This window comes from Myotis myotis, unplaced genomic scaffold, assembly GCF_014108235.1.
Source record: "Myotis myotis isolate mMyoMyo1 unplaced genomic scaffold, mMyoMyo1.p scaffold_m19_p_8, whole genome shotgun sequence".
Lineage (NCBI taxonomy): Eukaryota > Metazoa > Chordata > Mammalia > Chiroptera > Vespertilionidae > Myotis > Myotis myotis.
In genome coordinates, this window is record NW_023416390.1 from 40,299,235 (window position 1) to 40,323,194 (window position 23,960).

Below are 23,960 nucleotides of genomic sequence, written 5' to 3' on the forward strand. Positions count from 1 at the left end.
GTCAGACATCCCTCTGGCAGTCCGGGAGCCCTAGGGGGATGTCCACTTGCCAGTGGGGAGCAGGTCTAGGCTGCAGTCGGACATCCCTAGTGCTGCTGAGGAGGCGGGAGAGGCTCCCGCCACCACCGCTGTGCTGGCAGCTATCAGCCTGGCTTGTGGCTGAGCAGAGCTCCCCCTGTGGGAGCACACTGACCACCAGGGGACACCTCCTGCATTGAGCATCTGCCCCCTGGTGGTCAGTGTGTGTCATAGTGACCAGTCATTCCCAGTCGTTCTGCTGTTAGGGTCAATTTGCATATTACCCTTTTATTATAGGATAGAGGCCTGGTGCACGGGTGGGGGCCGGATGGTTTGCCTTGAAGGGTGTCCCATATCAGGGTGGGGGTTCCCACTGGGGTGCCTGGCCAGCCTGGGTGAGGGGCTGAGGGCCGTTTTCAGGCTGGCCACGGCCGCGGGCTAGAAGCAGGTATCTGGGATTTATTGATCTTCAATAATTGAAACTTTGTAGCCTTGGTCTGGCTGGAAGCCTGGGTTGGGGGCAACCTAGGCTCCCAGCCCCTCCTTGAGCAGAGGCCATGGAAGCTGGAAGCAGGTATCTTGGATTTATTTTTCTTCTATAATTAAAACTTTGTAGCCTTGAGCGGAGCTCAGGGCAGCGGGAAGCTTGGCTTCCTCCATTGCCGGGGCAACCCAAGCCTCCTGCTCGCTCCAGCTCCGTGGCCGTCACCATCTAAGTTGGGTTAATTTGCATATTCGCTCATGATTGGCTTGTGGAGGTAGCGGAGGTATGGTCAATTTGCATGCTCCCCTTTTATTAGATTAGATTACTTTTTCATCACTTTCAGGATGTTCCTTAAAAAGCTATTAAAACCACACCAATTTAGTATTTTGCCATTTGGAAGTGGTTCTGTAAAGTAATGAAGAGTTTGGATAAAGTATCTATCGCAGATGACAGAGGTAAAATGTAAGATATTTTCTGGATATCATAATTTATCAGGGTAAGTCTGTAATGAAGACTGAAACCATTTCCCTTTTTGTTCTAAGTATGTGGAGAACATAATGGTGAAAAATTTGTTCACTTGTTGACATAAAATCATAACCTGACTTGCAAAGCTTAGATAACACAGATTCCAAGGGTCACCTGCGTTTCTCAATTCTTATGCTTTGTGGGATCATAGGAATTCCAGATGTTCTTTTCTCTTGGGTGCTGATTAATTGGGTTTTATGTGGCAAGGCTTAAATCCTCAATGTATTGATGAACATTTCATTCAGAATAAACGGGAACAGATTTTTTTTTTTTTAAAGAAACATTCATCTTGGCTGATGTGGCTCAGTGATTGAGCATCGACCTATGAACCAGGAGGTCATGGTTTGATTCCTGCTCAGGGCTCAAGCCTGGGTTGTGGGCTCGATCCCCAGTAGGGGGCATGCAGGAGGCAGCTGATCAATGATTCACTCTCTTCATTGATGTTTCTATATCTCTCCCTCTTCCTTTTCTCTCTGAAATCAATAAAAATATGTTTAAAAAAGTATTAAAATGACTGCATTCATTATCTACTGAACTCTAAATTGTAGTTTTGTTCCCTATGCTAATCAAGTTTCTCCATTGACTAAAAGAGAACCTGATTATCACTAACTTAAGCAGAAAAGGGATTTATTTGAAGGATGTTGTATAACTCAGGATTGATGAGAAAGATGGAGAAGTAGGTTCAGAAAATAAGAAGGAACCAAAATTTGACTGTGTTCATATCATAGGAAATGTCTGGTTAGGAAGCCAGTTCTATTTCTATGACTAAGTTGTTTCTGTGTCTGCATTACTGCCTCAAAGTTAAAATTTCTTTGTGGGAGTATCCCATTGACAGCCTAGATAAGCAGTTCTCTTGTTTCTAGCTTTCACGGGTCTGTGAGTTCAAACTACTTTTATAATAATTCTTAGGTATTATTTGCCCTTTTCACTGTGTTGGCATTTGCACTTGATGATATAAAAGAAATGGTGGGCAAAAGTGCTGGTGCCTTACCATGAATTAAGGCAATGCCACATACACACACATGCATTCTCTAAATATTTTAATTTTGCAAATAGTCTAGAGCTCCATTTGTTCACTTGGCCAGAAGTCACTGGATATTTTCTGAGCTGTTTTATTGGTAGGCTGATAGCATGATGTGAGAGCATTGTTACGGGAACCAGATTGCTTGGTTGTGAATCCTAACTTCCCCACCTACTAGCTGTGAGTTATTAGGCAGCGTTTAACTTCTCTAAGCTCCAGTTAACTCTTTTGTAAAATGGGAATAATAAGAGCACTTACCTTATAGAAATGTGAGGATTAAATAAGTTAATACAAATAAATCACTTAGGATAATGCATGCCTTTTTGTAAACAGTTAATAAGTGTTAATCTTCATAATCATTATTATCATTATAAACTTTTCATATTTGGTCTCTGACAAGTTGGTCACAGGAGAAGGGCCAATAGATGTAAATCTGAGCTGTCTGGTTCTTGTAGAGCTGGATTACAAACTCATCAGGTCAAGATTCTGATCTGGAAGCATGAAATGTTACTGGTTTTAGGTTAATGTAAAATGTAAGCTCTTCCCTTATACTTTCTACTAATTTTATGTTAGCCTGGGCTGATGTAGAACAAAACGAATGAATAAATTGCAAACAAATATTCAAGGATAAAACTTGATAAGAATATATTGTATTTAATTTGATAGTATATGTTTTTTTGTATGTAAGTGCAAATAATGGTCTTTTTTGTTGTGTACACAAAAGCTATAAAATAATATACTTGTTTAATAACCTTATTTGTCATTATCTGACAGATATTCATTACATTGTTTCCCTTAATATGTGGGATTTTTTTTTTTCAGGGCAGCTCTGTGACTTTAGTTTTTAGCTCCAGTTGATAGCACAGTGCCTAAAATGGCATAGGTTCATGGCAGGTATTTGCTGAATAAGTAATATGCTTTCATATAGAAGTCATATTTTCTACTCTGCTAGAAAATTATTCTTAACAGGGTATGCTTTCTGGTGACTAACCTATATAATAAAAGCCTAATATGCTAAGTGTTCGGTCATCTGGTCAACCATCAAAGTGTAATATGCTAATTATATGCTAAGGCTGCTCAACTGTTCACTATGATGTGAACTGACCACCAGGGGGCAGACATTCAACTGGTTGACCAGTTGCTATGATGTGCACTAACCACCAGGGGGCAGACATTCAACTGGTCGACCAGTCGCTATGACGTGCACTGACCACCAGGGGGTAGATGCTCTGGTAGGTTAGCTTGCTGCTGGGCCTGGCTGATCAGGACTGAGCGAGATGGGCCAGACACACCTTGAAGCCCTCCCGTGGTCCCTCCCTGGCTGGCCAACCTCCTGTGTCCCTCCCTGGCCCCAGTTGTGCACCAGTGGGGTCCCTCGGCCTGGCCTGCACCCTCTTGCAATCCAGGACCCCTTAGGGGTTGTCGGAGAGCCGGTTTTGGCCTGATCCCTCAGCCAGGCTGAGGGACCCCACTGGTGCATGAATTCGTGCACCACGCCTCTAGTAATTAATAATACTCTATTGCGCATTTGAAAGTTGCTAAGAGAGTAAATCTTAAATGTTCTCATCGCAGGAAAATAAATTTTTGTAGCTTTGTATGTGACAGATGTTAAGTAGACTTACTGTAGTGATCACTTTGCACTATATACAAATATTAAATCAATATGTTGTACACCTAAAACTAATATAATGTTATATGTCAATTATATCTCAGTTAAAAAGGGGGCTAAATATTTTAAAAAGAGAGAGAGTATACTCTCACTAAATATAATGCAATTTCATGGTGTACTCCAAGGAACTGTTACTATATGTTATAATGGTGGGTGGGTGTGAGTTGGGAATGGGAAAGGAGGGGTAAAATATGATAGAGAATACTCCCTCAGACATGAAATTAAATATAAGTGGATAATATAGTTGAATGTTTGATTTTCTTATTTTGTCTTGTTTTAAACGTCCCACTCGCCTTGAAATCCTTTTTTGGTAGTAAACAGAGCTGGCCAAGCCTTCAGATGCCTGCCATGCTGAAGCTCCCTTTTAAGGGAAACTATCTTGTTCCTTAGTCCCTGCTGGATGGATGGTGACTCTTTGTATTTAGCCATAACCCCTGGCTGTGGCCAAGTGGACACTAGAAAACCAAACCAAGAACATTGACTTATGACTTGGTACAAAGAGATCTACTGGGCTAATCCTAGTTTCCCCTGGATAATTTAAAAATACAAAATGTGGAGAGCTGGAGATAGTTTACAGTGGGGGGCAAAAATTGAAACAGTGCATTAAGGAATATCTCGAGGTAATAAACATGAGGGAAAGATATGTTACCATGTATTATGGAGAAATAAAAAATATGAGAAATCTGAGAAAGCCATTTAATAGTGAAACTGAAAGAATTGGGTATTTGGAATTAAGTTATATAATTAATAAGGAGACCAGTAGAAAGATGACTACCTGTTTGATTAATTGATTCATTTTTTTTTTTAATTTCAACAGATTAGTTTATTGAGTTACTACAATGTACCAGACACTATTCTAGTCTGAGAGTATTGCTCTGAAAAACAGAGAAGACAGTGATTCTCAACTGGCTGTAACTTTGCCTGCCAGAGAGTGTTCGACAGTGTTTTAGAGACATTTTGGTTGTCACAATCTAAAACGAGCAGTGCTCTTGGTATTTTAGTGAATAGAGAATGCTGCCAAATGTCATACAATGCACAGGACAGCTTCTTACAAAAAATAAATAAATGATCCGACTCAAAGTATATGTCATGTTGAGATTTGGAAATCCTGGTATAAGCCATCATAAGTATATATTTTATGGAGTAATTACCATCTTGTGGTTGATATTTAACTTTCTGTGTTTTCAGACGTGAGGAAGTTTACTGGAGTAAAATGGAGGCCTCGGTAATATTACCCATTCTGAAGAAAAAACTAGCTTTCCTTTCAGGTATGTTTTCTTCTTTAAAATTGGAAGTGTTTGATGTATAAACTTGTTTAAACTTTTTTTTTAAATAAGTTTGACAGAAATGCACTTCATTTTTCTGAGATTTTTGTTTCAGAGGTATTTCTGAGGCATCTTTTAATCAGAATGGATAGCTATGCAAGCCAAATCTGTCACTGTTGTTTCTTGGCAGGCCAATTTTTATCTGTTGTGTAATGTGGTAAAATGATCTCCACAGGGTAGATGTCATGATGTCTAACTTCTTACATGAAAATGAAATAATTGATACAGTCTAAGAATAATTGACTAAATAGCATCTAAATAATTGTTTCTAAAACAGAGTAATTAGTTTTTATGATACCCTGCATCCTAGCTTGTCTTCCATCTTTCTATGAGAAGGTTTCAGTGTGCTGAGGGAATTATGAAATACCAGTTACACAGCTTTCAGTTCTTGCTGTTTGAACTTGGTTATACAGGCTTGGTTTACCTTCAGTTATTAGTACAATGTCTATATCAGTTAAGAAGAGTCAGAGAGAAACTGCGAGATATTTTATCAGTGTGAGAGCAGTGGTGGGTCCATTGGGTGTAGTGATTTTTCTGGAATTCTGGATCACTGAGTAAATTAGCACATGCTTTAGAACAGATACTGTGGCCAGCCTGTTTAGGGTTATTTGTATTATGTTATCTCTCTTTTTCTTTCTTACTCTTTAGATCTTATCAGAATTTTCTTGATATTTAGGCTACTAATGTCTTTTTATTTCAAAGCATATTGCAGCTCTCTGTAAATAGACATGTTTTTCTAGGGTAGTGTAATGGACAAATAAGATATTGTCTATTAGTATTATTGTTTCCTTATTTATTAACATTCATTTCCTTTTTATGAAGAATCCTCTTCCCTTACCAGTTGACACTTACAATTTTCCATTCTTTTCTGATACGAAAGGTGTTGTAGGAAACATTTTTATTCATAGTTTGTGCATTTTGTACAAGTTCAGTAGTGTGTATTTCTATAAATGGACCTGTTAAAGAGAATTTACATTTAAATTTGTGTGAGGTTTTGTCAGATTGCCCTCTAACAATATTGTTTCAAAATGCCCGTTGCTCCACACCGTTGCCAAGAATGGATATTATTATTCTTTTATAATCTTTATCACTGATATTTTGCTTCCTTATGACACTTGTCTCTGTGCAACATTTGACTGTTGACCTTACCTATCTTGAAAGTCTTTTTCTTGTCAGCTTCTGCCCTCTTTTGTGTTTGTACCAGTGATTGCTTTATTGTTTGGTAGTGAAAGCTTGAGGGCGTAAGGTTAAATATAGTTCTGAATGTTAGATCTGTCCTCTGAAGACTATTCCACAGTGGGTCAGCATGCTACAGTCCAAATATGATAACCTTTTTTTTTAATACCCTGCATCCTAGCTTGTCTTCCATCTTATTAATGTAGGGATAAAGATTAACATTTTTTGAGGAGAAAATGAAATATCTCTTAGCCCACCCCTTTTGATTTTCTCTATTGACCATTAATTATTTTAACCATTAAATTAACACTTGATTTTCAAACTTGTTTAAAAATAGAGAAAAACTTTTAAAACCAAAATCATTCAGGGAATAGAGTTAGAAAACCATGGATGCAATCTGTTTTTTTAAAACTTACATTCTAGACAAAAAAATGTGCAATTGAAAGTCTCAGTTAATTATCTATTAAGTTGAATCACTTGAAATTATCATTTATTGAGGTTAAATAAAATGGTTGAATATCAGTAATTTATATGGCTAACCTAATAAAAGGATCCTCTATGGTTCGGTACATCAAGAATTGCACTTATGCCACTCACAGCAGTCTTCTTATTCACACCTTTTAGATCAGGGAGGGGTGGGGAAGGTCCAGCTGGCGGGCCATATAAGGCCCGTGAAATCATTTGGTTTGGCCCCGTCAAGGCATTGGGGGAGTTAATTAAATGTTTGACTAAATATAGCAGGCAATTTTTAAGTTGATAATTTTTTATGACCTGTAATGATGTTATAAATATACAAATGACAGAAAAAAGGTTCCCACCCCTGTTTTAGATCATATAGAACAGTTTCCAGTAGAATCTGCTGGTTTTTAGGCTTCTAAAATGGCCACAGGTGTCAGTTGCATCAGAAGATGGGCTTCGAGTGAGAAGTTAGTCATATGGGGAACTTTCAAAGAAGCTCTGTGTGTATAAAAGTATTAGTTACATTTTAATGCTAATGGAAAATTGAATAGGAGTTGAACATACATGAAATGTAAGTTTCACTACCTGGCTTTCAGGCTTCTATATCCAGGTCCCATACACTCTTCTCAACTGGGCAGGGACTTTCTCTTTATTGCCTCATGAACAAAGAATGTCTAGCTGACCTTTGTGCATTAACTCATATAAGTCCTCATCACAGAATGCTCTTTTGGCTTGGTTTATAAATTCTATCATTTTCTTAAGTCTGTCCTAGGAAACATTCCACATTTATCACAGCTCCTATAATTTTCTCCATTTCTTTAATCCTTTTTATAACACAGCCTAATAAATAAACTCATATTTCATACTGTTATTTCTTATGGCTTAAAGCTTTTCTTAGGTTGATTTAATTTTATTTATAAATGCTTATTGTGCTGGGCTCACAATAGGTGTTTGATGAGTTGATTAAATTAAGAAGCAGACTAGAAAGAAGAAATTTAAACTGATAATTGCTGTGTAAGGGAAAATTTCATGGGTGAATTTTTTTCTAAATTTTATATAATTTTGCTATACTACTATAGACATTTAAGGTGTATAAAATAAATAGCCATTAGGTAGTTTTTTTGTTTTTTTTTTACTGATGTCTTAAACTTGTAATCATTTTAGTAGCATTGAATCCAAATATATATTATTTGTTTAGTGCTTTAATATCTATTACATGTTAAATTTACCTTTTTTTTTCTTTAATAGGAGGAAAGGACAGACGAAGTGGCCTCATTCTGACAATTCCATTATGCTTGGAACAGACAAATATGGATGAGCTGAGTGTCACCTTAGACTATCTACTCAGCATTCCAAGGTGACTCTTAAGGTGTCTTTTCTTAAATCTCAATATGTCTTCATTCACTTACTAATGATTCTTGCTATTGTTAAAATATACTTTGCTATCTTATCTGCTTTTATTAGCAGTGAAGTTATAATTATAAACACTAGAATCAGTAATTTATGAAACCACAACAGATAAAATATTCTTTTTATGCTCTTCAGGCACTGAATAATATACAGATTTCCAAAATATATGTACTGTCAACTTTTAAGGAACATGAAGATTGAGTATTTAGATATCATGCAACTTGAGAAAACTTAGAGAAATGTGTTGAATAGAAAGTATCTTTTATTTAGTTATCTCACTATATAGATAGATATAAGTACATCTGCAGATTTTAATTTATTGAGTGAAGGCTATTTAGAGTTTAAAACATTCTTGTTTTAAAAAAAGCAAAAAATATATTTTAATCCAAAGGTCTTTGGATTTTTAATTTTTATATTTTTTGGGTGAAGACAAAACTTACACTTTTCTATTTGCTTGAGCCTATCCTTCATTTCAACAACAAGGAAAACAAAAAAAGTCCTCTCCTCAACTCTCAACTTTTCCTCCCATCGGTGATATTTGGGGGCTGAAGTCTCTTGAGTATGCCTCCCCAAAACAATTGGATCAGAATCTCTGGAGGTCAACTCCCAGGCATCAGAATTTTGAAAAATGTCTCCAGGTTATTCCTGATTCTGTAGAGCTCCAACATGTACAGAAGTTACCTTTCCATTTTTCTCAAATTTTGAATTTTTTAAAAATTCAAATTTAGATTTCAAATTGGTTCTTCCTAGTTGTAGAAAACTCATTTATGTTACAGAAGAAACATCAGAGCACAGAGGTTTAATGACTTGCCAAAAATTACACAGACATTAAGGTCGTAAGTCTTTAGTCACTCAGTAAATGCATGAGGTCCTACAGTGAACTCCTCATTGTTCTAGGTACTGAGGAAATGGGTGAACAAAGCAGACCCAGTCCCTGCCCTTATCAGCTTTATTCCTTAATGGGCAAACTAATATTACAAATAAATACACAGTATATTAGATGTTCATGAAGGCTATGAACACTAGGGTTAAGAGAGAGATGGCTTGGAAAGGGTAGGTAAGTCAATATTTCACAAAATGTTAAGATTTTATCAGATATGATTGAATTGAGGAAAAGGACCTATAGATGTTTGATGAAAGAGCATTAAGAAAGAACATTGAAGACAGAGTGAACAGGAAGTGCAAAGGCCCTTGAGACAGAAGCAGGCTCAGCATGTGAGACCAGTGAGGTGGCTGGAGCAGTTTCAGAGGGATAGAGTTCTAGAAGAGTGATTAGAGAGAGAGGCTGGAGTCAGTCAGGTCATAGAGGACCTTGCAGGCCATTAAATTCTGAATGAGAAGGAAAGCCATTGCTGCATTCTGACTGAGGAGTGATTTGATTGAATCATGTTACATTTTTAAAGGGCCTCTGTATTTAAAGCACTGTGCTGGAAGCTGCCAAGATATCAGTAAGATAATATTCTTGCTTTTTTGGGAGCATATTATCTAATGAAGATAAATTATAAACAATAATTATAATAAAAGCACGAGTGAAATTAGTGCCATTATGAAAGTATAAGCAGAGCTTTGTGAGTGGAGGAGAAGGAGCCCTTCATAGTAATCGGAGAAATTTTTAAGAGCAACAGAACACTGAGCTCAGGAAATCCTTTGGCAAATAGAGTGAGTGAGCTTGTTGAGGAGTCTCTTCTCTTTTACTGCCCGTTTAACGGAGTCACCTCGCCCTCGAAAGGCTCTTAACAGAGTAGGAACAAGGAGGCAGGATTTTAATAGTTTGTTGTTGTTGTTACTGTTCTTAAAATATAAGCATGTTAATGGTAGTATAGGGATTTATTAGTATAGCACTGCAGCTCCTTCACCATGCCATTTATAAAGAACATAACATGCTTCTAAATTACGTATGTTGTTAAAAACAGTTTAAACTGTCACTCCATTTGTAGGAATGAAGTTAAAAAACAACAACAAAACACCTTCTCCCTTGAAGTAGTTGAAATAGTGTCTTTGGATTGTGTGCGTTTTCATTATCTATTTCAGTAAAATGAGAGAAAATTATGATTAAGGGTGTTTTTAAGTACCTCAAAAGATAAATTTGGAATATTTCATGCCCTTAAGATCACTGCAGATGGTATTTGCAAGCTTCATTACTTTCTTTGTCTTAATATACAGATTAATTTAGAGTGTGCTTTGAAATATAAAAGGCTTATGTAAAACTTCTTTAACAAAATGGGTTGTGTAACCTGTGTCTGAGACATGCAGATGCCAGTGAGAAGAAAATACCAAATTATGGGTTGGCTCACTTCTCTTGGCTCTAGTCCCAACCAGGAAAGGCCCTCTACTAAGCAGTCTGTGTCTTAGCTCTCCTGCAAATTTCCACAATGCATTGGAAGTCCCTGACTTGCTGCCACTTCTGTGAAAACCACTCTCAGCAGCCAGCTACCCTCTCCAGCTGGTCTCTCCGGGGCTTTTGTCCTCCCTGGGTCACAGTCGTCTCCCTAGACGTCTTGTTGGTAGGGAACTCCAGGAATTTTCTCCGTGCCTGATCCCACGACCAGCCATTCGATACCAGATTTGCTTCCCCAGCAAGTCTTTATGTATTGCTGCTAATCCAGAAGTGACTATTATATTGCCTCAGCTTCCTGCTACCCCCTCCCCCCAACAATACTAGTAGGTCCTATATTTTATAATACAAAATCCAAAAATAGAACATTTCAGCATTCGAGATACATAATTACTGAGATATAATTCAGATACCATGAAATTCACATACCCTTTAAAAGGGTACCATTTAGCAGGTTTCAGTATATTCACAAGGTCGTGTGACCATCACACTGTAATTACAGAACATTTTCATCAGCCTAAAAAGAAACCCTGTACCCATTAGCAGGAACTCCCCTTCCTCCCCTCCTTCCAGCCTGTGGTAACCACTAATCTTCTTTCTTCTGTCTCTGTGGGTTGGCCCATTTTGGATATTTTATATAAATGGAACCATATAATACATGGACTTTTGTGTCTGTCTTCTTTTCTAGGTTTATCTGTGCTATATAGCATGTGTCAGTACTTTATTTTTTTCTGGTTGAATAATATTTCATTGTATGGATTATCACATTTTGTTTTTCCATTTATCAGTTGATGGACATTTGGGTTATTTCTGCTTTTAGCTATTTTGAATTATGCTGCTATGAACATTTGTGTGCCAGTTTTTTATATGATCATATGATTCAATTTGTTCACCTGTTGCATACTTCTTGCTCTTATTTTGGAAACTCAGGTTCTGTTCCTGCCTTTAGCAATATCATTCTTATGATCTTACTGTTTTTCATTAGAATTGGACATCACTTCTCCAAGAACCCTCTTGAGTAGCGGCTCTCAACCTGTGGGTCGCGAACAATGAAAATACATCCTGCATATCAGATATTTACATTACGATTCATAATAGTAGCAAAATTACAGTTATGAAGTAGCAACGAAAATAATTTTATGGTTGGGGGTCACCACAACATGAGGAAATGTATTAAAGGGTCTCGGTGTTAGGAAGGTTGAGAACCACTGCCTTGAGGCTATTGTGAATTCTTAGAGGGATTAAGGGAGGATTAGCAAAATCCCCTCAACTGTTGGATTTAAATCTCAGGAAAGGGTCTGCTGTTTACCTTTCCTATAATGTACACAATTGGGAAAACTTTGAGTGGGAAGAGGTTTCACTATAAATCCTTGCTCTGCTAAGCAAAGAGGTAGTTTCTTCCACTGTATTGGAGGAAGGGTAATTGAGATTCCTGCATCCAATTGATTTTATAAGTAAAACAACAACAACAATAATAATAGAGCTATGTGGCTTGGTTTTAGAATGGAGTCTTTTTCGTATAGTTGCATTTTACTAGGGTAGGCTTCTAGAAAGTGTTAGTAAGTTCTTGAGTAATAGGTAATATATAGCAATAACACTTTCCAACACACAACATAATATTTTGCTGGTCACGTGACGGAGAGTGCAAAATGAGAGCAAAGGTGGGTTAGAGATGCTGTATTCAAGCTTTGAATTACTGTGCACACTGAATGCTACCTCATCTCATTAGTTTTCTCCAAAAGAACACAGAGACCCATTTCCAATGGTTCAGTAATAGCTTACTTCGTTTTCTACCTGTTTTACAGTATCACTTTACAAACCTTATACTCCAGACAGAAAGAAGAGACGAGAATTACGTGTGCACTTGGTAGTCATTAGTTACCTACTTCATTGTGATCCCATTTTATAGATGAAGAAATTAAGAGACCTGTGAGACTATTTGAAGGTTACTTTGATTTCTTCTCTCTTTAAGAAAGTCACTTTCCATGCTTTTAAAATAATTTTCTTGCCAGATTAGCTTGTAAATACTCATTATTTCCTGAAACGAGAAAAATAAATTGCTTGAAAAAACTCAAATAATATAGTCTTGTTGACAATGTAAACCAAACCAAGTGAGATTAATGCTGCTCCATATACAATTAAGATGTGAACTTTATTTAGAATTGTGAAGAATAAAATATGAAGTTTATTTTAATATTTTGTAGTTTTGTTTCATTTCAGTGAAAAGTGTAAGGCTAGAGGATTTACCGTGATTGTGGATGGCAGAAAATCACAGTGGAATGTGGTGAAAACAGTAGTCTTAATGCTACAGGTAATTTTATTTTTGACTATCAGAAAATGGTTTTATTGTACAACAACAGATAAGGTGATAATGGCCAGTGCATTTCATTTATAGGACTGTGCCCAGGCTTCTCAGCAGCGACTGAGCTCCGAAATGCACAGCTAACTGTTGGTTTGATACATGCAATTCAGTTCTTGTAGGTTTGACTTTGAGGAGTAAAATAAATGTCAACCCTATTCCGAAGGTTTGTAAATGATCAAAAATAATATCATGTTTAAATAATTTAAGCAAGTAGGCCCGTCAGGGTAAAAGTGTGAGGGGAGACATTATCAGATTCACCTGGGAGCTTTTGCAGGCTGTAATATCTGTGTCATCCCTACTCCACCCCATTCTGATACTACAGGTAGGGAGTAGGAGTGGGTAATTAATTCTATTCTGCAAAAGCTTCTTAGGTGGTTTTGATAAATGTCTCCCTTCTGATCCCCCCTGCCCCCCTTTCCTCCACAATGCACCAGGAATCAAGATGGTCTATTTCAGTGGTCGGCAAACTGTGGCTAAAGAGCCACATGCGGCTCTTTGGCCCCTTGAGTATGGCCACGAAGTTTCAATCGCACTGTATGTACAAGCCCACACGTGGTATTTTGTGGAAGAGCCACACTCAAGGGGCCGCAGTTTGCCGACCACTGGTCTATTTCTTTCTAATCCAGAACTGTACTTAACTAAGGCTGTGTCCCCAAGGACTCTAGCAGCTCACAAATTAGCATTTGTTAAACAGCTGCAATTATACAGGCCATGATCTGATTCTAGTCTTGTGTTTTATATTGTCTTGTGCTCCTCACAGAATACATACATGGTCCCTTGCATATAGTAGGAACTTAGTAAACATTTGTTGATGTATTAAAAGCATGTTGAGGATACTGTGATCAGAAATGGAAAAATAAAATATTTGAATAATTGAAAGGGCCATATTGCTCTTACCTGGGTTTCCTCAGAAGGGCTTCTAGAGAAGGTAAAAATTAAGTGAGTGATATATAAGAGATTGTATAATTTAAATGAAAGAAAGTGAAAAGAGCATTTTTGGCAGCACACTGACTTTAGAGACAGCTCAAAAACAAAGCAAACGCACTGAAGGGAGTTGATGGCAGGCCAGTGTGGGGGAAAGAAAAGTTGGCAGTTACATGGGATAGTGAACATTCAGTTAGGTAAATATCAGTGATATTTAAAGCAAGATCAAGACTTTTAAATGAACTAGGTAATAATTGGTAGCTGCTTCAGGATTTTGTAGAAAGGATTATAATTTAAAAAATTAATTAACAAGGAGAATGACTCAATGTTATAGCTTTTATTTGGGATAATTAGGAAAAGGAATTCAAGGTGTGGAAACTGGTAATTTATTTTTCAGTTTTAGTGCTTACTAGATTTCGAGTACCGTACTAAGCTTGCTATATAAATTATCTCGTTGAACTTTATTCTTAGAGCCTTGGAAAGCAGGTTCTATTATCCCCAAAAGTGAACTGAGGTTCAAGGATTTTAAATAACTTAATGAGGTTCTTGTAGTGAAAATGGAAAGAGTCACGATTGGAACTTATCAGGTCCTAAGCATGGTCTTAGCTTTATCCCTTACAAAGTTTATATTTTCCAGGTGATATATCTGAGATGGTCCCCAAATTATCTACCCATTTCCTTATTATTAACTGTTTGGTCTAAACCTTCACCATTAGAATCACTCCTTTGGCCGTGGCAAGGTAGCTCAGTTGGATAGAGCATTGTCCTGCTAGGCCAAAGTTGTGGGTTCTGTCCCCAGGCAGGGCACATTCAAGAATCAAACAATGAGTGCATAAATAAGCAGAACAACAAAAATTGGTTTTACTCTTACTTTCTCCCTTTTCCTCTAAAATTAATAAATAACAATTTGGAAAAATAAAAAAGAATCACTCCATTGTATTGAAAAAAACAGCCTCCTGAGGATCAGTTTTCAACAGAGCACAGATTAGCGCCCTACCATTACTTTTTCTGTCAAATAATGTTCCCAGAACTGTTAAATTCCAAACACTGAAGATTAACTCTTCTCTGTCAAAGTTGTTAAAATAACTATTAGGCGAGAAATCCATTAATTATGACCTGTGTTCTTCCTTTCATCCTGTTATTCAACTGTGTCACAGATGCACTGGGGCTTGCTGTCTGAACTGGACTTTGATCAGTGGCAGTTTTAAAGAACAATCAATGGCTGATTTAATCCCTTCTTATTTCTTTTCTGATAGGTATTTTAACAACTTTTGGATTTATTAATAGTTAACATTTTCAGAAATTGCAATGGCCTGTTGTTTGCTCCTAGTCAAACATTTTCTACATACAAAGTCTCTCATTGCTTTTATTTCAGAAGGTACTGGTAGCAGTTGTTTGGGAGCCCAGAACTTAGTGCTGGCTCTCCTGAGGGCTAATATTCTCTCAAAGGGGTGGCTTGGTTTCTCTTGTTTCTCACAGCTTTAATACTTAATGATTTTGAAATAATAATCTTTCACTAGTCAGTATATGAATTAAACTTTAATCTACCTTAAACTTCTTGTCCCTCTGATAAATGTTTTGATTTTTATTTTTAATAAAATGGAAATTAATAAAATATTTTACTTAGTTTATTCACAGCCCAGTCATTGCAGGGAACACTAGGTTTGTGGTGTGTCCAGTGCCATGTTTTAAGTAGGAAGGTCTTTGTTCCCTAATTAATAATAACATTATTATTATTATTATCATTATTCAGTTATGCCATTTATGTATGGTGTAGAATATAAATTTGTGGTTGTTGGTTCCTGGAGTTTGTAAATAAAGTTTTATTGGAACTTAACCACACTCATTTGTTTACATATTGCTTATGTCTTCTTTTATACTACAGGGACAGAATTTTAAATAGTTGCAACATAGACTGTATTGCATGCAAAGCCTAAAATATTTATTATCTGGCCCTTCAGAAAGAATTTACTGACCCCTGGTCTAGAAGATTTGAAATGGTGTGGTAGAACTTTTTTAGAGTCAGACAGGCCTGGTTTCTATTACAGCGCCATCACTTAACTCTTATTATGGATAAGTTACTTTAGTTCTCTGAAGCTCAATTTATTCTTCTGTAAAGTTGGGAGGATGAAAGCCACTTATTAATGCAAATTCATTTATTCAATAAATATATACATATGGAGAATCCTGTATATGCCAGGCACATAGGAGTGACATGATAGATAAGGTACCTGCCATTGGGCAGCTTACGTTCTACTGGAAGAGTTAGACAATAAGCAGGAAAATTACTAAATAATGAAACATCAGATAGTGGTAAATACTAGGAAGAAAAATGCAGTGGTAAAAGGAGACTGAGCCAGTGGTGCTATGTTAGGTAGGGTGGTTAGTGAAGAGGGAATATTAGAGTAGAATCCTAAATGAACTGAGGGAGCATTCCAATATGGGACAAAGAACATTCCAGACAGGAAACATCAAGGCAAAAGTCCTGAGGTGGGAATAGACTTCTTACATTCCAGGAGCAGCAAGGCCAGCGTAACTGTGGGGGAGGAGTGAGCTGAGGAGAAAGGTATGAGATGAGGTCTGAGAGGTCACTGCCCTGGAGGGCCTTCTAGACCTTGGAAGAGGTAGAGAATATTTCAAAGGCCAACTAGTTTGGGATATTAGCAATGTAGGTCATAGAAACGGGCAAATTTAAGATATGTATAAGGAGCTTGCTGATAAAATATACATGGGATATTTATACATGGATAAATGTTAATTTCCATTTTTAGGTAATATGAATAACCATATTTATTAAATGTGAAATTGTATTTGTCAAAGATTAGCTTTGTCCTTGTTAAGTTAATAACCATGCAGAATCTTTTTTGTATAGTGACCTGTAAGAAACTTATTTTGTGAGAAAATTGATTTTACATTATTTGAAGAATTTCTCCAAGAAAATTGGGTTAGAAAAAAGAAATTTTATAATTTTCCAACTAAAAATTGTCCTGCAGTTTAATCTATACATATTCCTGTTTGAGAGATTCAGTAAAACAAAAATAATTAACATGTACTGTGTGTATTGCTGTTTACCTTCACAATGGAATACTGTAATTTTTCTGAGTCAGCTTGTCTCTCAAGTATTTCTTCATTGCCATATATGTTTTGAAGTTTGGAGTATTTCTTCTACTTTATTATTTTAATTATTTTCCAAAGGTCTCTTAACTACTCAGCCTAATCATGAATATCTAATAATTTATAACTTTAATAAACTATTCATTTTACATGTATAATTTATAATTATTTTTTTATATTTTACAGAATGTTGTTCCAGCTGAGGTGTCCCTTGTTTGTGTGGTAAAGCCAGATGAATTCTGGGATAAGAAAGTAACACATTTTTGCTTTTGGAAAGAAAAGGATAGACTTGGCTTTGAGGTAAATATAGGAGTGTGTTTTATCTTTAAAAAAGCATTTGCTGGTATTGTTTTGTTTGTGCAGCTTTGGATACTATGCAGTGTGTAAGTAATGCTTCCTCAGTGCCTAAGTAATGATCAGTAAGGATATAGTCAGCATTCAGATACTTGTTGAATGAATTATGGTGCTTTGTCAAAGACCACAAATGCTTTCTTATTTTCATTTATATCACTTTTTGTTAACTCCTTTGAATAAGTAGAAACTTTTAGTCAAAAAGTTTTTATGAATTACTGCAGGACATTTAAGTCATACTAGGAAATTGTAGACATTTTGTAATTGAGGTCAGAGCATATTTTATATGATATGCCAATTTATTTTATTTTATTTTATTTTTTTAGTATCTGATTTGGTTTTGATACATGAACACCATTACCCATCCTTTCCTATTGACATTTCTCTCTCCCTCTCACTTTCCTTGCATGAAAGTACATCTTATTGTAGATCAGGAAGAAGTCCAAAGATGAAATAGAAATTTAAACAATTCTGTCATATTTTTCCTTCCACAACCTGTTAATCCCAGCTTCCTAGTAGGAGAGTTGATAGATACTAGACTTTATATCGGTTAAATAAAATATGGAAGCTTTGCAAGGTGTGTACAAAGCCCAACCCTTACCCTATAGAATATAGAGCCTTCATTGCTTGTACAAGTCAGACAATTAAGACTCATTTGGACCTTGCTATACTATAACACATGTTTATTTTCGATAAAGTCAGTGTCAGTGGATGTTTGGTCTGGAGGAAAAGTTGCTAAGGTGTCTGAAAAAGATTTAAGAAAGCCTGATTAATTCTTAAATGAGGTAGCTTGGAATGTCTTAAAATGAGTGATTTTTTTTTTCTTCACTTAAAGAAAATATTAGGTTATGATTTACAAGCAATAAAACTTATCCATTTTAGTGTACAGTTTTGAGAGTTTTGACAAACATAAACAGGTATGTAACTACATCACAATCAGGAAATATCTCATCACTCCAAAAATTTCCATCACGCTTCTTTGTAGTCAAATCCTTCTTCCATCTCTAGTCCCTGACAACTACTGAACTGTTTTCTGCCTCTATAGTTTTGCCTTTTCTAGAATGTCATAGAAGTGGAATGATACAGTATGTAACATTTTTAATCTGTCTTTTTTCACATACGCATTTGCACTTGAGATTCATCCATGTTGTATTGATAGTTCTTATTATTTAGTTATAGTATTCCATTGTGAAGGTGTACCACAGTTTGTGTATCCATTCCCCAGGTTGTGTTCAGTTTTTAGTGATTACAATAAAGTACTATAAACATTCATATAGAGGCTTTTATATGAATTTTTTATCTTGAGGGGTAAAATACTTAGGAATGGGATTGGTGGGCCATATGGTAAGTATATATTTAACTTTATAAAACACTTCCAAAGTAGAATTTCAAAGTGGCTATATAATTGTGCATTCCCACCAGCAAAGTATGAAATTCCCATTCTTGTTAGCACTTGGTATTGTTGTCAGTTTTTGTTTGTTTGTTGAGATTATAGTTATTCTAATGGGTATGTAGAGGTGTATCATTTTGGTTTTAACTTGTATCTCTGTAATGACTAATGATACAAGTATATTTTCAAATGTTTACATATCATTATTTACCTTCTTTGGTGGTAAACATTTTTGCCCATTTAAAAAAAAATAAATAAGGTCTTTGTTTTCTTGCTATTAAAATATGAGATTTCTATACGTATTTGGATAAAGGTCTTTTATGAGCTATGTAATTTGCAAATGTTACGTCTCAGTCTGTTATTTGCCTTTCAAGATCTTAACAGCATGTTTCAAGAAGTTTTTAACTTGGATGAAGTGCAGCTTTTTTTTTTTTTAATATATTTTATTGATTTTTTAGAGAGGAAGGGAGAGAGAGAGAGAGAGTTAGAAACATCGATGAGAGAGAAACATTGATCAGCTGCCTCCTGCACACCCCCTACTGGGGATGTGCCCGCAACCAAGGTACATGCCCTTGACCGGAATCAAACCTGGGACCCTTCAGTCCGCAGGCCGACGCTCTATCCACTGAGCAAAACCGTCTAGGGCTGAAGTGCAGCTTTAAAAATTTTTTTTTTTTTTTTTTTTTTTTTTTTTTTTTTATGAACAAGGCTTTTTGTACTGTAGCTGAGAAATTTTTGCCTAACCTAAGGTCACAAAGATTTCTCTTAGCCCTAGCTGGTTTGGCTCAGTGGATAGAGCGTTAGCCTTCTGACTAAAGGGTCCTGAGTTTGATTGCCGTCAAGGGTACATGCCTGGGTTGTGGGTTTGATCCCCAGTAGGGGGCGTGTAGGAAGCAGCCGATCAATGATTCTCTCTCTCTCTGTCTGTCTCCCTTTTCTCTCTGAAATCAATAAAAATATATTTAAAAAAAAATGTCTCGTATATTTTAGGTTTTATATTTAGATCTATGATCCATTTGTGTTAACAGTTGTGTCAAGTTATTATATGTGTCATGGCTTTGGTTATTGTTAATTTGTGCAAGTTATTTTTTGACTCAGTATATGGTCTATCTTGATTTCCTTGTGTATGTGAAAAGAATGTGTGTTTGCCATTGTGTTGGAGTGATCCATGACTGTCAAGATGGCTCATAATGTGATTTCAAATTGGTGTTCTGTTTATTTTGTGTGTGTGTGTGTGTGTGTGTGTGTGTTTCAGTTTGGCTATTTTCTATTGATCCATTTTCAAGTTCATTGTTTCTTGGCTGTGTTGAGTTTGTTAATGAAGCAAACTTACTAAATTTCTGTTGCCATGTTTTTGTTTTCTGTAATTTATGTTTGACCCTTTCTTGTAGTGTCTACTCTTTGCTGAGATTCCCCATTTGTTCTGCAGTTTGTCCATGAGAAACTTTAGCATCCTATATAATAAAAGCCTAATATTCTAAGTGTCCAGTCATCTGGTTGGCCATTCAACCAATCAAAGCGTAATATGCTAATGATATGTTAAGGCCAGTTAACTGCTTGCTATGATGTGCACTGACCACCAGGAGGCAGACACTCTGACCAGTAGGTTAGCTTGCTGCTGGGGTCTGGCTGATCAGGACTAAGCGAGACATGCTGGACACACCCTGGAGCCCTCCCACGGTCCCTCCCCGGCTGGCCAACCTCCTGCGTCTCTCCCCAGCCCTGATCGTGCACCAGTGGGGTCCCTCAGCCTGGCCTGCTCCCTCTTGCAATCCAGGCTGAGGGCGCACCCTCTCCCCGAGTGCATGAGTTTCGTGCACCGGGCCTCTAGTATATTATAATAATCTTAAATTCCCTACCTGACATCTTTTATATCTGGGTCTGTCTCATTCCGGTTATGTTGTTTGCTTGTTTATTGGCAGTGGGTTGTTTTCTTTCTTGCCTTTTGTGTGCCTTGTTATTTTTTGTTGGATTTTGGACATCTTGTTTAGGACAGTAGCAATTGAGGCCAATGGTATTTGTGCTTGCATGTGGGCCCATCTTGTCTTTTACAAGGCCTTTTAGTGGAGTACAGGAAGGGTTGGTGGGTTGAGCTGAGTTGAGTTGGCTTTTGTTGTTGCTGTTGTTTTCCTCAGTGTACCACAGGCTTCAAGTCCCTCTGGCTGCTTTATGTTGCAGATGTGGGCTGGTTTGCCAGAGCGGTTTCTTTTTATAATACAGGGTGGTACAAAAGTAGGTTTATAGTTATGAGTTTGCAAAACCCAGAGTTTATTCTTGTATTATTATTATTTATTAATTATTGTGTTATTTTCCATAACATTTGTGAACCTATTATTGCCCCACCCCGTTAGTATTCCACCCTCAGCTCTTGGTTTTTCCTTTGCACCTGTGTGTCTCAGAGACGGTTTCTCTTTGCACTGCTGTTACTTGTTACTCAGTATTTATCAGAGGGACATTCTCTGTTCTGATATAGCTTCGGTCTTAGGCAAGCTCTGTAATGGTGAGTCCAGTGGTTAGGGCCCCCTTAGTGGTGTTGCCCTTTCCCCCTTTCCTGAAGGGAGCCTCTATAATCTGGGCTCATAATATATTCCTGCCCACATAGGATAGAAGGTTCTTCTTTTCCCTTCCTCCAGCTGCAGTGGGGCTGCAGTGGGGCTTTACTAGTACTTGTGCCCTGAAGCCAGTCTATCATCCTTATCTGAGCACCTGAAGGGTTTTTTTTTTTAATATATTTTATTGATTTTTTACAGAGAGGGAGGGAGAGGGAATGGAGAGTCAGAAATATCGATGAGAGAGAAACATCGATCAGCTGCCTCCTGCACACCCCCTACTGGGGATGTGCCCGCAAACAAGGTACATGCCCTTGACCGGAATCGAACCCGGGACCCTTGAGTCCGCAGGCCGACGCTCTATCCACTGAGCCAAACCGGTTATGGCTGAAGGTTTTTGTTCTTTTGGAGAGATAAGAGTTGAAGAATCTAGGCTGTGCATCAACTGCATGCCTTTCCCATAGTGGCTGCTGCTGCCTTCTCTAAGGCCTGTACTCTGAGAGAGGCTGTGGCTGAAGTTTCTTAACTACTCCCAATCTTCCTCTGGAGTCCCTTGCAAGTTTGTGGAGAGGAGCCTGCAAATGAGTTTGAATTCTTGTGGCAGCACCTCCCAGGGCTCTGCAACTTTGATACTAGTCCACTTTTGACCTTGAGCATTTCATTTCAAATGTTAGCTGAATTCTTTCCTGGCCTGTATGGAGTCTAGCATTTTCTCCAGATAAACAAGTGTTCCGGCTCCATCCGTCCTTGAAGGTGCAAGTCTTTCCTTAGATTTCAGGTTGATTGGTTTCCCTGTGAACTTAACTTTCATGGATTCAAGAAAAGTTGTGATTTTTCAGATAAACTTGTACTGTTTTGTTGTTGTTCTTGTAAGGGTTGGAGCAATGCTCTTTCCACCTCTATTTTTTTGTTAATCCTCACCCAAGGATATTTTTCCATTGATTTTAGAGAGAGTAGAAGGACATTGATGTGAGAGAGACACATCGATTGGTTTCCTCCCACACGTGCTCCAACCAGGGCCAGGGATCGAGTCTGCAACTGAGGTACATGCCCTTGACCAGAATCGATCCCAGGACCTTTCAGTCTGTGGGACCACACTCTAACCACTGAGTCAAACCGGCTAGGGCTCTTTCCGCCTTTTTACATGCTAAGCAGAAGTCAGATGTTTTGTTTTTCACTTTTATGTTTCAGCTTTTGTCATTATTGACCTGACTGTGATCTAGACATAGTAGAAGGGTATATGCCAGCATGTACATTAAGAAAGGTGTTATCCTGATAATTGAATGAGAAATGCATCCTAGGGAAGAGAAACAAGTGTAGTGAGGGAAGGAAGTGAAGGCTGAAAGCAGGAGGCCTGGTGTTGCCATGGTGAGTGAGTACTTAAGACAGTCAGGGAGGACCGCTGTTCCTGCCAGGAAATGTTGCTCCAGGAGGATGCAAAGTGATCAGGAGCCAGTAGTTCAGAAACGAAAGCCACGGACACTGAGTGAGGGAGAAGACCCCTTTGTGAGGAGCCTGTCATAGCCGGCATAAGCATAAGCATGTGCTCAGAAATGCTGTGTCAGTTGGGTCTCATGCTTTATGAATTAATTGTAATGTAATACCATGCATCTTGGAGGATAAAATGTAAGACAGAGAATTCCTGTCTGCCTTGATTTGATGTCATAGATTGATTTTTTAAAACTCAAGCATTAAAGCTTCTTATTTTAGCATGTTTTCTGTTAGGCATTGAAGAGGTTCAGCTAGCACATTTTCCCAAGTAAAAGCCTAATGTCCTAATGAGGTGAGAGTAGTTTCAAATGCTGCCTCACATACCACCAAACATACTCAACTGTACCGGGCAGTTCAGTACCAGCCATTAAATAATACTTAGAGCTATATGTAAAATTGAATTCAGTGTAGATACTTGTTTAATTAAAAACTACTTTCCATGGTGTTATTTTGGATCATTTGGGCTGTTGAAAGTACATTATAACTTTGTTATGAGTACTTGTATTCCTGTAAGCATCAGTATGTTTTACCTCATGGAATTATCCATAACAAGGATTTATTAACAGCTGTCTACATGTTCATCAAATAAACACCCAGTAGTTATTTTAATGACACCTTGTTCCCAGATGATTTCACATTTTCTTGCCTATCATTCTTCCTACTTTTTTTCCTCTAGATGAAGTTCTTCCTGTTAATTTCTCTAACGTTTTTCATCAGCTATTGAATATTCATCTTTCATTGCTCACCTAAATGTTTCTTCAGCCATCCTTCCTGTGTCTGAAATAGTTGCCTATCTGTTCAGTTTCTTCTTTAGCAACTCAGATATTCAGGTACTTTCTGTCCTTTGCCAACATTTTACCTCATGGTGTTGATGGATTTTGATATAATTTGCTATTGTCTATCAAATGATAAGATAAAATTGAAGTAGTCCTGGCAGTAGTCTTTTCCTCAAATTGGGAGACTAATAATCAAAGGGCTCTCTACCTTCTCATTCTTTATTGTCATTCATGAGAGTAAAAGTGTTATTTACTGGTATGATAACCAGCCACCATTCTAAATTGTTTTCTTCTCATCTCTTTTTATCACTGCATCTGATTCTGTTCTTTTTCTGAGGTCATACTAATGTTAGATCTGGGACCAAAGACTGCCTTCATGTTCCTCTATCTATTCTTTCCAGTTTTTGTAGAAAGTTATTTTCCCTTAGAAAAATATTCTACAGCAAACAAATGCAATCATACATACACATTGAGATAGTATGTGTATAAACATATATACACACGAGTATGTACTAAGCACGCAAAGACTTACCAAGACACATTTTAATTCCAAATCTTGCACACACATTCTTAGCATAAGT

The 23,960-nt window shown here is 37.3% G+C and overlaps 1 protein-coding gene across 4 annotated transcripts in view; it reads left to right on the plus strand.

The window, feature by feature from the left end:
• The window catches only part of SESTD1 (SEC14 and spectrin domain containing 1), a 97,428-nt gene that overhangs the window by 30,729 nt on the left and 42,739 nt on the right, over nucleotides 1–23,960 (plus strand). For 2 of the 4 annotated variants that reach the window (XM_036319159.1, XM_036319160.1), the window contains exons 2-5: nucleotides 4,906–4,985; nucleotides 7,926–8,034; nucleotides 12,643–12,733; nucleotides 17,009–17,122. In XM_036319159.1, the coding sequence (XP_036175052.1) occupies nucleotides 4,931–4,985; nucleotides 7,926–8,034; nucleotides 12,643–12,733; nucleotides 17,009–17,122 (369 nt within the window). In that variant the 5' untranslated portion in view covers nucleotides 4,906–4,930. Of the gene's footprint in view, nucleotides 1–4,905; nucleotides 4,986–7,925; nucleotides 8,047–11,527; nucleotides 12,084–12,642; nucleotides 12,734–17,008; nucleotides 17,123–23,960 lie in introns of those variants that run through there. The other 2 variants (XM_036319162.1, XM_036319161.1) reach the window with 2 other exon arrangements.